Source organism: Galleria mellonella, unplaced genomic scaffold (genome assembly GCF_026898425.1).
Source record: "Galleria mellonella isolate WM207_F2 unplaced genomic scaffold, CSIRO_AGI_GalMel_v1 utg63, whole genome shotgun sequence".
Lineage (NCBI taxonomy): Eukaryota > Metazoa > Arthropoda > Insecta > Lepidoptera > Pyralidae > Galleria > Galleria mellonella.
The window spans coordinates 9,652,942-9,668,403 of record NW_026442130.1 but is presented as its reverse complement, the minus strand read 5'-3'; the positions used below and the strand labels follow the sequence as shown (position 1 = coordinate 9,668,403).

Below are 15,462 nucleotides of genomic sequence, written 5' to 3'. Positions count from 1 at the left end.
CGCCGTCAAACCGTGTGCAGTCCTCGGCCACCCAGCCAAGCGCGATGACATATACGCGCGGCAACTGTACACACCCCTAAACAAAAGCTACACGCGTATAACGACACAGAAGTAGTTCTTGCTTTTAATAATAAAAAAAAAATAGTGTGACAAGTGTCGTTGTGTGTATCGTCGTCAAGAATGTCGCAAAACGGATACCGTTATGTTCGTAAAAATTTAAGGGTGTCGATTGTTTAGATGTTGTCTTGTATGTTGTGTCGGTTCGTATGCACCTAACAATGCTATCAATAGTGTCGTAAATTAAGGGAACAGCCAATAGGTAATATATTAAATACTAATATTTTGGAATGGTGTTTGCATGTTTGTATTTTAAATTACTAATAACATTTAAATGTTTAGAAAATAATGTATATGTTGTGTACAGGACGATGTTTATCCCTCTAATGCTTTATAAATTAAGTAAATTATATTATACTTTTTATGAAGTATATTCATAAATTATATATTCATTCAAAATTGAAATATAACTTCAGTATTAAAATTAATTAAAGCTCAAAAGTCATGAGCATATTAAATTATTTAGTCTAACATTTTGAAATTATCAGAAATTAGCACTGCACGCACGAAAATGATTAAAAAACCTATTATTTAAATTTAATAGTAATATTAAACATTTAAAATGACAAGATGTTAGTATTAATATTTGCAAGCAAAATATAAGTAATATCTAAATATTTTTAACTAGAAAATTGTTACTAAAAATTTTATCTCCACATTTACCATCATCTATTCATAGTATGTACTACTAGCTAGAAAAATCCTATTTAAAAATTAAATCGGTATCTTTAAAGGGTATTTTAGATAGGTGCCACAATCTATCTAACAGTCGTCATATTAATTTGGGTAAGATGTAATAAATTTACAAAACCTTTAAACATTTAATAAGTACTGACTGCTTTCATACCACTAGGAAGTAAAATTAATAACCTTTTTTTGAAGCAGGATAAAAAAATTTACGAGTTACTTCCCTTTAATTAAAATATTATAATTCTTGTTTATGGTGTATTTACTTATTCGCAGTTTGCAAGGATACTTTGAACTACGAAGAAGAATATAAAATTCTGCAAAATAAAATTTTATAAAATTTAATAGGCTAAAAAATATAAACTGAACTGACTTCAGCCTCACCTAATATTTCTCGTTGGTACCACGCCAAAATAAACTAACACTGCAAGCGAAAATACAATTCCATTTTTAATCTTTAAAGAATATAAATTTATAATATACTCTGTATATTATTATGTAGGGAAAAGAAATATCATTATATTAAACACGGAGACCATAAAGCTTGCAATTCTTGAATTTTGTTTTTAAAATATGTGTTCTAAATGTAGCATAAGAATGTACTATGAAATAAAATACGTAACATTTCGAAGTTTCAAATTTAATTTCAGATTTTATTAGTTTTATTCTTAGATTGTAATTTTATTAAATAAATTACTTAATGTAATAGTTCCAAAATTATACCTAAGGTGATATTACTTAAATTTAAATCATTTTTAAATCTAAAAATACGGATTAGCCAATTATATTTTGAAACGCTTTTGATGACATTTTTCCCGTATTTGTTCCAAACTAATTTTGTTTAAATTTATGTTGTTTTTTGCATACACTCATTCCTGTTAATTATTATTAATATTGAATAATTTTATATAATTGTAACTGTAGTATTTAACACGTTTAATCTGTGCCTAATTACAAAACAATTCAATGCAAGTTATTATCTGAAAGACCCAATGATTAGTTATCATTGCTCCTCTCTTAGATTCTTCGTCTCAATTGACATTATCCAGACTCGTATAGGTTACATCCACTTGTGTCTCGTCATTGCAATATTATTTACCATTCAATATCACGTGGCTACATTGTACAACGACGATTAATTCATGTTTATTAAACAAATTAACTATACAAGTGTGGAATTAGATGCGCAATAACTAATTGCCACGGACAAACAGACGCCCGTGAAGACTGCGAAAATTTTCACCGCTCCACGTCTCTAAAAAGAAACAGTACCGTGAAGCCGCCATTGAATTAGGCCAACAAAAGACCATCCAGTCACATAGAATGTTCGTTTTGTAAAATAAATCCGAATACTAATTTAAATACAAAAGTTAACAGACTATAATATGTACGTCCGACGAAAATAACGAACTTCAGATTGTTATATACATTAAGCGTTGTCTTTTAACAAATTTTTGACAGTCGCGATCTCTTAATTTGTTCCATTTTCGTCGCGAAACAGAATAAGGTCATATTATTATTATTACAAGTATCTATCTTTATATGTTAAAACTTTGTTTAAAAATAAATGTGAATATGTATTAATCTGTGATCAAAAATACAGGCGTCTCTTGTTCATGAAAGAACATTTTTTTTTTATTATTTTACAATCACATATTAAAATATTGTGGTTTCTTTTATAAGAATTAAGTTTTAATGATTTTTAATGGATACTATTATCAAAATTGAAACTTATATTAATAAATTTAACGTTTATCTAGCGGTTTAAGTTGCTTGCACGATTTTGATTGCTTTCAGAAATAACTGTTTTTTTTTTAATGGATGATAAATGAGAATTAAAAAGGCAAATCTGTTAACCCATTGTGATAATAAATACTTGCAATTCAGCACGTTGGTTCCCAGGGAGGACCACGAAAAGGTCGACCTGGTCGTGTATATTGCTAGCAATTGATCTCCATTACTTACAATCCCTCCCTCCCCCCTCCCCAACGAATTATGTTATTCCCTCATATTTGCCTCAGCTACCTTTTAAATTCTTACCTGCATAGGAAATTCATTCTCATACCCTATTATTACATTTCCTCTTACTAATACTCAAGTTGTGAAATAAGCTTCCTGCTGAGGTTTTCTCCAGAGACTACAGCGCGGGCTATGATATCCATTTAACATCACTTTTAAAGGGGTTGAGTGCTTGTTTGCTACCATAATAATATAAAAAATTTGGCTGCCTTGTAGATTTCATACAAATAATGTAACAAATATCATAGTATACATGTATACGAAGCGCAAATAAAATATTTTATTTCTTATTTTATGGTATTTGCTGTATAAGCATTATAAATAAGGAATTATTACATTAGCAGTGACTATTTAACAAACTTCAATATTTATTTTTATTATGATATTATTTTTTTAAATAAGCACTTATAAAACTGTAAAAACTATTAATGGACTAATGCTCCGTTGATATTTTCATACATTTAGTAGAAAAGCGAGTAATTTAGTCAAAAATACGCTACTCGAATTAAATCGACTAAAAATTGTTGTTCAGATGAGTTTAGTTGCTGATTCCGACCTAATCTTATGACAAAGTGCTACAATATTGAAATTATTACGTATATCCTATTAATAAAATAAATACAAAAGTTTGTAACGATGAACGAATAGATGACTTTACTCAATTATATATAAATTACTGAACGGATTTGAATGAAATTTGGCACACGGATAAGTTATATCCTAACTTAGCACATATTTTATGTGCATATTCAAGTGAACGGAACCGCGGGATACGACTAGGAATATATATACGTCTATATGTATACAATTGTTACAATACATCAATTCCAGTTGACATGCACCGCGACCAAATTGAATTACGAGTGGTTTTCAAACTAATTGTGAAATGACAGACTTCCTATAATCAGTACCCGCATAATGCGCCGGCTCAATACAGATAATTAATATAATTTACGTTATCACTATTTAAGTAAATTATATCGTAAAAATTAGTACGCTTCTAATTAACTGTTGCAGATAATTACGAAATCAGGTACAAAGTATTTGATGTATTGCACTTTTTTAAATAGGTGAGAATGAAATAGCAATTTTTATTGCGCTATATGCTGGCGTAGTGAATGAGGTATGATAGGTGAGCTTATGTAGGTAAGTTGGCCCATCGTGATATAGCAAATATGATGGTTTCCAAGGGAACCGCGTTATGGTGAACGTGATTGGATAATGATGATATAAAATTATATAAAATTTATATTCTTGACTAGCTTTTTGCCCGCTATTTCATACGCGTGGCTTTCTGAAGTAAGAAAATCATTAAATACGTCATTTGTAGATAGCGTGTAAAAATAAAACATATACCAGTTTTTTAAGTTAAGTCTTCAGGAATAAAAATATAAAAATTGCACCCGATTTACCGCGATAGTTTTTGCGTGAAGCTGGACCAAACGTATTTGGAAATAGATAAAATTAAAATAAATTTTTGAAAAAAAAGTTTCGTCTTCTTAAATATCTTTAATGAACAAACATACTAGCCCAATTACAATTTTATTATATTAGTAAGATACAGTACAGAGCTTCAAATAGTTAATCTGTCAACGAAATGTAGCATTGGTCAGGGGCTTTATTATTAAAAGCTTTCTCTTTGAAGTAGTGTACAGACTTAAGAACATAATCTGTTTCTATCCTTACGGAACTGTTTCGTGATTCTATGTAGACTAATTATATATAATTAAACCACCTTATTTTCTATGAACAAATCACCACGTACATCGGCATTATCCGGGTTATTATAACTTGCTTAATCAATAAACAAACATTCTCTCAAGTTATATCCAATTTATCCTTATAGGCCATTTTATTTTATTTTTAAACGCCACAAATGTTTGAAATAGAAATTCGCTTACCGAATAGTAAGCGGTTGACATCTGTTTGCATATCATTCTACAGTGATAAGAATGTATAAGATAAATAATTAGCACCAAATTAAACCTAATCTATATACATTTAAAACTCACAATTTTAAACCAGAGGGAGAATTTGTACAAAAGTCGATTGCTTGGGTACCTCTGTCCCATTCGTGTTTCAACCGTGAAGCAGTTGTGTTTGCATGGCTGTGTTTCGGTTTGAAGGGTGGGATATGGCGTGAATTTACTGGGTACAGAGGAATAACACCTAAGTCCTCAGGAATGGCAACACATGGAGGGTATCATGGGCGAAACAGTATACTCTGTTATGTCCATGGTACTGCTCATGTCCATAGGCGACGGTTACCACTTTTCATCAGCTGGGCCGTCAGCTTGTTTGCTATTCTATGTTGTATATAAAAAAAAATAAAAAAAAGATAATTGACCGTATAGTTGCGGGCATTTTTTGCCGACGCTATCCGCCAGATTAGTAGATCTTGATTTCAATATGTGTATACAATTCCATACATTGTTTCATAAAAAGTGACGAATAGGAATGATATTTGAAATGAAATAGTATTTTTTTCATATCTTGCCATATACACGAATATTTTCCGCGCGAACAAGGAAATCAGTGAAACGGAAAGGAATTTTTCCGTCAGAATATCGGTTAAAAGGGTTCACTTGTTCGTCTTGTTGTATTGTTAAACTTATATCGAACACTGGCAATCAGCGCTGGGTATATTTGAAAAATACACATTAAAGACAAGAATAACAATATTCTTTTAATTTATTCTTTACTAGCTTTTATCCACTGCTTTGTCCACATAACTGGGATATGTTCACTAAGCGTAATGAAAAGTAGTAGCAAACTAAGTATCATGTCGTATAGAGAGGTCAAAGATATGATCCAGAATATAATTGGCTGGAAAAGAATGTATGAATTTGTTGCTCCAACAAGAGTAAACTTTTAAATGAGAAGAAAGATAGTCCCTGTAATTAAGGCGCTAAAAGGTAGCAAATAAACTCATTTTAATATTCATAATATTATCAACAGTTGCATATAGGTTGAAGAAATCATAGAGGTGGATTGAGGTGAGGTGAGATAAAAATAGATGAACCAACTGCCTATATATTATTTAGCTCATAATGCACACAAAATATCGAATTGGACCTACAATAATTTCGATTCCTAAATACAACAATATAGTAGAGTGCTTATAAATAAGTATCCTTTGTTACATCATAGAAAGTAATTTATTAGTGGCACACTTGGTTTTCATATAGATTAAGGTAATTGCTCCTTCTATCTCCCTTTGTCTGCGGGATAAATATATTCTATAATCAAATTATTACATCTCTATATTCACAGTTCTGTACCGAGTTGATATAAAGAACGAAACGGTACGTCCTTTATTTTTATGTAATTAATAAACGTCTCATACAAAATCTACTTCCATAACTTAAGCAAACAGCCTAACTCTACGGGCTTTTGCCTTTTATTTCATATGGTATTTACACGATATAGATCACGATAGTTCTTGATTGTTTACAGTATATTTTAATATTTGTAATAAAAGTATACATATTAGTATACTTTTACATAAGTATAGAAACCTAGATTGTTTTCTAAGAAAGTATATATCTGTAAATAAAATGTATCTCAAATCCATTCAATAATTTAATATCTTTACAAACTTTCATATTTAAAGTACATTAATTAATAGAATGTCCATTATCAATTTTTATTGCAAATAAATTACTGAAGAAAAATTAAGAATTTTAAAAAATTACAAATAAAATAAGACATGATCATATGATCTGTGAGTAAGGTATGATTATAATTATTATCTTATAAAAAAAAGATACCACGTTCTTGAAATAAACATGACCATACCACTTACACCTGCACGTGCAGTGTTAGGTACTTATTACAGGAAAGACCTTCCATTTTGTGGAGCAGAAATTTGTATTACAGAATATATAATTTAAAATGTTTAATTCGTGACTTGCTATATGTATAACATCTCAAGGATTAAAACGAACCTCAAACATGATCATCGTTTAACCTTAACAGTGATGAGAAAAAAATATCTAAAACTTCAATGGTTTCTATGTAACTTAAGTCTTAATTACTTGTAATTACTTGTAAATGTGTGTGAAAGAAACCGCCGATTTTCAATTAAGATACATCAACTAAGTAGGTTTTATTTATCTTAAATTGCATCACGTTATATGTCGAAATAACATATATATCATATAATTAATGTAAAAAAGTAGAGAATTATTAATTCTAAGTCTAAAGACTTCACTAGTATTAAAGATATTATTAGTAATAAAAGTATTTAATTACATAACCAATTATAGATAAATAATTTAATTTTAGGAAGTACATCTTTGAAACTATCAATGCAGGTCATCCATAATTTCATATCATGAATTTAGCAACCATATTGTCTGATTGCATATTCAATATTTACAAATGGTAAAAATTATTTTATATTTTCATACCAATATTAGACATACAATTTTTATCGATACATCAACTTAATATTAACTGAAAACGATACTTTAAAAGCATATCGAATAACTAAGTAATATTTTATACTTTTACCATTTTATTTGCCTTGGCTTCTTATTTTAAGCTCTCGTCTCGTTTGAAATTCGGTCCGTTTCGAGTAGTTATTACAACAGATAAATCAACAGGGGGTCGTCGGCACAGTAAACACTGTATGTGGGAATGTTTGCTTGTGATCGGAGCCAAGTTTTGGGTCAAGAAAATACTAACCTACTTAGTTGAAACTTTCAGATTATTAGGAAAAATATAAAAAATACACAAAGAAAAAGAAATGTCATAAAGAACTATGTTAACTTACCCATACTAATACATTGCAAATAACAATTATAATAGTGATTTTGATATCGCTATAACTGATGAGTCTAAATTATTAAAAAAAGACAAAATAAACCCAAAAAACTCATTACTATAATGCTCAATGGAGAAATTATAGGCTTTTCTTAACTATTACTATTGTAGCGATCATCTCCTTAATGCAAGAAATATAATTTTCAACAAACTTCAAAAAATAGGAGAGAATCTCCTATTTTAATTCGGTTATACTTTTTTACATTTCTTACCTCATAACTACGTTATTTGTAAATTAATTTGGGAAATACTTTTTTTTATCTCAAAAGATATACTTACATATTAGTGCCATTGAAATATTATAAAAGGAACAGGAATTTTAAAATGTTGAAAATAAGTAGCAGTATAATCTCGTTGTAGGGATGATTACCTCTGATCGACCTAGAGTTTCATGTTCCTTAACGGCCGGTTTACTAAATAACAATAATTAGTGACCAACCACACTATTAAGTTTGTAAGCCGCTCAAAAGCCTCACAGTTGGCTTAACGACTGTTATCTAGCGATAATAACTGCGGCTGAGAACTTCGCTTCAACAGGGTTAGTCAGTAAAGATCACCCAAAACTCAGCATTCACGTAACAGTACAACTTTCCCCAAGGATCATAGTTGAAGTATGAAAATTTTAACCTTTCATACTAAATCGATCACGTGCGCACAAACTTCAACTTTCAAAGAACGCCCACGCGTTGGATTTGTGTTGTATGTTTATTTATCTCGGAAAATTCGGTTTAACGAGATAAAATGCGTTTCCATGACTAAACACAATCGAGCTGAGTTGCGACGCCCACATTTATTATTATTTAAACAACAAAATACACAATGTTTTTATATCTCGAGCTTTACAGACCGAAATCGAATTCATTGGTATCACACACATTGACGTAACAACTAACGCACGTATTAGTAAAGATTGCTTAAAAATTTTTTTTCCTGTACCAACCCATATTTCTTTGGAAAACAGAACTGTTAATTTTGTAAGTGCATTCCTATGCTAATGGTTTCGATTTCACTCAGTATTTACTTATTTGTACTCATATGGTTCGAATGCTGAAACTCTCAAATTAATGCCACAATATAATCGGCCACACAAAAGCTGACTGTACACGCCGTTGCTTGACCTCATTGATCAAGCTCACACAAAAAGTACATCACAATCACGTTGTAATCGCTTCAAAATCAAAACTTGTTAGTTCTATAAAATGTCAACTATCTGTCACGCCCTGTATATAGAATTAGTACCTAGTTACATTTAGTAGGTTCGAATATAATAGAGCATACAGACTAACATAGCAATACCGAAATAGTAGTGTTACGTTTAGAAGCTTCAGATAATAACGTCATAGTTTAAAAATCGAATTAGAGAATCTGTATACCAAAGCACTAATACGTGATATGCACAAACATACCTGCAAATTTTAATATTATTATTACATATTTTGTAAGAACATAATGAAATATCGTACGTCATATATAAGGTAGAAATAGACAATTGTGAAATGTCTTTTTCTATAACTTATTCGTAAAATAAAACTTTAATGATAGTGGAGCAAAACAATGTATTACATTAGGCACTACCAAGAACTAAATTTATAGTAGTTCCTTCTCAAATTATAATATAAAAAATTCTGTATCACGACGTATGAGATTCATTCCCGTTAATTTTTACGAACTGACTTTAAGGATTTTTACGAACCAATTTTAACGAAATTTTGTAAATGTGTCTTTTTAGCTCCATCATGAAAGTTTTTTTTTGATGGGTGAAAATTGAATGGTAATTGCCTGCCTACCCTATCGGTATACACTGGCGGGACTCCAGTGAAAGATGATAAATGAAAGTGAGGAGGTCAATTAGCTCCTCGTGACGAATTTAATAACAATTCACCATGATGATTTTTAGGGGGGAACCTCGTAGAGGTCGACCTAATAGAGTATATTGCTAGCAATTAACAATTAGGCCCCATTACAATCCTTATCCCCCCGATGAAGCAGGTCAATTAGCCCTTCGTGACAACTTCATCAGAAATTAACCACGATGGTCCCCAGGAGAAACCGGAATGGAAGTCGACCTGATACGTTATATTGCTAGCAATGAGGTTGCTGGTCCTTATTACTAAAAGTCTTTTCTTCCCGCCACCCTTCCTCTGCCCCAATATGAGAGTTAAGATTGTTTTTATTACGATAACAAATGGACCCAGTAGATGGCGGTAGGGTCAAAACAATATTTTCCGTGTCAGCTAGTAATACTATATATTTGATAGTGTATTAAGTCTCTTATATCGTACTTTACATTTCTCTTTACCAAGTCAAGCCACTTTCGCATACGTATACCGGCTGCGCGCACGTCTGGAAGTCAATTTAAATATTAATTTTATCGAGTTGAATAAATTAATCTTACAAAATTAATTCGTGTTCGATTGGCGTACTCAGTGTTATATCTGTTTTAATACAAGCATGACGTGTATAAGTTTTTTGTTTTCATTTCGCGTGTGGTGTGTATTCCATCTTTCTATCTGTAAAAGTTGATAACATGAAAGTGCGATATAATCATCAGTCCTGCAATATGAAACTGCGTGGGATTGTTGCAAAGACGCTGGGCTCCAGTGCTGCTGAATATTCTTTTAGTAAGATTTATATTTGTATTATATATTTTAAAACAAAAAGATGTAAGTTAAATCTTATCTCTTTTTTAATTTAAAACTAAATTTCACTAAAACGGCTACATCAGTCATCACAAAATTTATAAATCCTAGCATGTAAAAAGAGTTATCGTAATCAGTACAGGATTAGCGAAAATAACGCGAAACGCACGTAATGTACACACAAAAAAATCAATCTGTTTAGTTACAAATGCACAGGATATTGAAAAAATTAAATCGAGTGAGTAAAGAATAAAAATTGGTTGTGTTAGGAAAAGATAATGGGGTGAGACGACATAAGATGGATATGGAATTCGAGTGCAAACAAACACCGTGGTCGCGTATAATCCATTATTTCCTATTTTCTTAAGACAAATTCTTTCTCGACGAATCTGCATCACATGAGGAAACTCTGTACAAAATTTTATGATTCGGGACATTTTGTGATTAGTCAGTGGAAGATTTGTTTGTTTGTATAATCTATGTAACAATTGAACCGGTTCCAAAAAATCATATTTAAATTCATGACAGTTTATTGAAATCTAAAAACAATAGCGTGCACTACAAATAGGTAACAATAACACAAACCCTTTTTACCTTAACCATACTGGTACTATATTAAAAGTACAAAAAAGATCAATAAAAATAAAGAAACGTAAAATTTGTTTAAGATAAAAAAAATGTTTTCTATTTATGTATCAAACAGTGTCTCTAAGATTCTAGCCGCATTGCTTTGCTGTATAATAAGCTAATACGTTGCCTAATAAATGCCTTAATTCTTGGATTTCTTTTCAAAAGTCAATTATTTTTATCTGACTTCGTCATTATTACTCACAGTGTTATGACAAATACTAAACACCTACAAATATTTTTCACACGTGTTCAAACAAATGATCCACTTTAACAATTAATACTTCATATTAAATTACCTGTGAAACTAAATACAAAATAATATGGCGATATTGATTACTATGTATAAAATAATCCTGGTGACTACAATAATGTTATGAATTTAATACCATACCAGTTCAGTTCTACTATAATATCATAGGTACACAATATTAAATATATTTATTACTAATATGTTTGTTTGTATAAGAAATATGTCACATATACTGAATCATATTATGATTTTACTTATAAGTGATATATCAATAATAGGTAATTTAAAGGCGATATTTAATAAATATGTTTCAATGTTTGTTAATTGTACTTAAACAGCTGAATGAATTTTAATAAAATTTGCTACACGTATGAACCATAATATCCTAGATTAACACATCAAGCATGCAAAGCCACAGATTACAACTAGTTCAATTCAGTAGTTAATGATAAGTACATATTACTTTTATGTGATGACAGCGTCATGGAAAAGTACGGACTTGAGATTTCAAGCCATGAAATTCGATTCCCGCCTTTCTAACACAAATAATAAACGTATCTATTGATATCTGCTACTAGATACGCTTTCGTTAGCACAAAAATAAGAAAAATAGGATCTTATTGTCTCTTTCTATCTCATGCATGTGTTATCGATGGCGTATCTACCGGTACATTTGATTGCCACTTCTATAAAAAGGATAGATTGAGCGAAAGTATCAAAATAAATACAAAACCAAACTCTTGGAATAGACACTGTAATAATTATGTTTTCTTTTTTCTATACACTGTTATTTCCTTTTATTTGTTTTTCTCAACAATTCACATTTAGTATACAATAGGTATGCGTAGTTATTATTAGTCAATTTAAAAAACCCTCAACAACGTTATATAATGACATAGTGATGACTTGATTCATTTAATTGGTTAATGGAAACCTTGCTTTACTTCTATTGAATGCACATTGTAGGTTTTTAATTAGCTTTATCTTACGTATAAATACCAAATACTTCGAAACCTAATACATTGTAATAGGTGTACATATTATATATGACATTTCGTCGAAATTTACATTAGAAATGTTCACAAAGCGCTATTTTCTATCTCTAAAATTACATTTTTATATTATAGCAATATTTTTATCCTTTATAATTTACGTACATAATAACTAATATAAGCTTAGTAAAACTATTATGTATGTAGTATTACTCCTTGAAAGTTTGTATTCAAGAAAATTTTATCTATAAAATTCAACTTTTTTTAAATGTTTCTTGCGCGGGGGTGAATCGGCGGTAAAAATAAAAAAAAATATTACTTACAAAAATAATACTACTTATTACTTAAAAATTAAAAAAAAATATTTAATTAAAAAAGATTTCTGTTTTTGGTAACAATACGTTACAGTCCAAAAATTATTTTACAGAATAGCATTCCATAATTGACTTCATTGTCGACAATTTTTGTTAACATTTTGTATTATAAATTATTATCTGTTTTTCTAGTAAATAAGCAGATACTATTAAACTATTCATAGTGTTTATTTAAATTCTTAACTACTAAAACACAAAGTTCCTAACTTTAGTAAAATATCTGTTTGTTGAAATTTGCAACTCTAACAAGCAAATCTAGTATTTAAATAACTTTGCGTCATAAAATACTTTAGGTACATAAACGTACTATCCTAACTAATATTATAAATGTGATTATAAGTTTGTTTGTTAGTTTTTGGCATCTTAACGACTCTACCTAGTGTTTGAGATGGGGAACAACTTACTACTATTTATTCCGGTTAATCAATATATCTCAGCATTCAGACAAAGACGCGTGTAAAAACTAGTTTATGCATAAAATGCTCACACAATATTTCCGACAAAATTCAAAATGTTTAAATCAACAAAATTTTGCGACAAAAACAACACAATTCACTAGGACTGTTCCACATGTGTCTCACAAGTGTTTAGAATAAGTTTTTCTATGGATTTGTCTATTATTGTTATACCGTCAAAAAAACTGAGACCACTGACAGTCGCTCTGATGGCGGTCCAGCCCTTTAGTCATGCTATTACAAATGTAGCGCATATTGATTTCTCACCAAATGATTCTTAAAAGTATGCTTTGTGACAAATATAGTTCCAACGCTGGAATAACAAATTTTACTTATTAAGTGCCACTTTGACCGATTTTATTTTATTTATATCTCTGAATTCTGTTTTCTTCTGCATCGAGTGGTATATTTATTAAATCAATCAAAGTAAATAGCAATTAAGCCAAGTCTTTAAATTTAGTTTACATTCCACAACTTTCGTTTTTTTTTTATTTTTATTAATAAAAACAAATTTATGATATGAACTATTTTACCGTATCTCAGACATTATACTATGAATTATCATTCATTTTGTCTTACCATTTTGTTTTTTTGCTTAAACAGCGTTGATTTTTTTATTTTTTTCGTTTGAATTATGAAAATTACGTTTTAATTTACTATCAAAGCATACAAATTGCTAAATAATCATCTAGGAACATTATAGAAATTTGAAATAAAAGTAATACATAGAACTTTGTTCTTACTTTATGATATAAGTAAGCAGATACCTAATTAGTAACACTAATAATTTTATCTTAAATACTTATTTATCATACATAGTACATATATTATTCCTAATTGGATAGATAAAATAGGTCACATAGATAGGACCTTAGATTGGAAGCAGTAAAGTCGAAGGTCGAAGTGATGGCAGGTTCAGATATCACTGTGAATATCTTTATAATTATCCATTAAGATTAAAATTTAATTAAAAAATAAAAAATCCTAATTCATCCTAATCATCCTCCTAATATACTAAATGTAAAAAATTGTAAAAATGTGTCGATGTTTATTACTCAATTACACTTAAACGGCTAAATGGATATGAATGAAATTTCTTACATATCTAGATTATATCCTAACTTAACAGATAAAATTTTATAAACCGATTCAATATTCATTTACATAAACAAAGCTGTGTAAAACAATTAGTTAAAAATAAATGAAGTTTACAAAGTTTAAAAGTTTAATAGGCATAACTTAACCCGCATAATATTGATTATTTTAACCTTTCCACAAAACTCGGCCCTTGTGCGTGATAATCTACAATCAAAATACTTCAACACGTAGCTCCGTACCTGCAGTAATGAAATTATAGCTTTTAAAATTAAATCACGGCCTTCTTAGTAAATTCCTTTATCTATTTATAGTTTATCCTTGATGTGAAATATAGTGTGCCTGTATTTGTTATGCATTATATATATTCAAAATATAATAATATGAAATATTGCAGTAAATTACAGATTTATTTAAACTGACAAGTTAAAGAAAATGCCTAATTAGTTAACAGTTTGTTTATGTTTCAAAGTTCAATGGAATATATTAAGCCAGTTCAACATGATTTAATGACAACCATCCAAAATATCCTTTACAAATATTCACATTAATAATAATGACTATATCCTGTAGTTATCATGAATATAGGAATATATATAGGATAAAAAGTAATATATGTATTAAACCATCATATGATCAATCTGTAAAATAAATTTTATTAAAATCGGAAAATTAAATGAAATAACAAATTTCTAAACATCCAAACAACTTTACAAACTTTTTAATGAATAATATTAGTGAGAAGTGAGATCAGCAAAAACTTAGAATGAAATTTTTCTATCATCAATTTCCTTATGAAAACTGAATAAATAACAAGAATAAGAAATAATCTTTACACAACAAAAGTGAAATACATAGAACACGAGTGTATCTACGTATAATACAGCAACATTACTTGCAGTTAATAAAATATAATAAATAATAAATATACAATAGAGCCATACTATACGTACTATAAATCAATCGTACGAGCGATTTCTGTAACAACTGTAAAATATCGCATAGTATTGTGTTTTTCGTTTACATTATTAAATCGTAGTGTAATGGCTCATAAAATACGAGTAAAACTCATATACAGAGAGTTTATATCTGTCGCATGTCAGTTTAAAAAAATCTTATTAATTAAAAAAATTTTTAAAATTAATAAAAGCAACATTTGCATTTTGCATTTTGATCTAACTGACCCGACAGATGTACTTTCTAATTTCCATTTTTTTAAACCAGCTGTTATCTAGTGAAGTGCTTACAAACAGTTTTTTTTATTTATATAAATTATTATTATTATTTTTTTCTGTTCATTTTGTTTTCATGATTAGTTTTAGAATCATTGTTATAATTTATACATAACTAATATTCATTGTGTAATTGTGAACATTA

At 29.3% G+C, this 15,462-nt stretch overlaps 1 protein-coding gene across 11 annotated transcripts in view; it reads left to right on the top strand.

Annotated features, from left to right (window-relative positions):
* Nucleotides 1-15,462, top strand: part of LOC113521965 (potassium/sodium hyperpolarization-activated cyclic nucleotide-gated channel 2) — a 268,571-nt gene that overhangs the window by 152,865 nt on the left and 100,244 nt on the right. For 2 of the 11 annotated variants that reach the window (XM_052900030.1, XM_052900029.1), the window contains exon 1: nt 15-319. The exons of 7 other annotated variants lie outside the window; for them this stretch is intronic. Coding sequence is in view for 1 of the 4 variants with exons in the window: in XM_052900027.1 (XP_052755987.1) it covers nt 10,178-10,271 (94 nt within the window). In the remaining 3 variants the exon portion in view is untranslated. Of the gene's footprint in view, nt 1-14; nt 320-9,957; nt 10,272-15,462 lie in introns of those variants that run through there. 2 more of the 11 variants (XM_052900031.1, XM_052900027.1) reach the window with 2 other exon arrangements.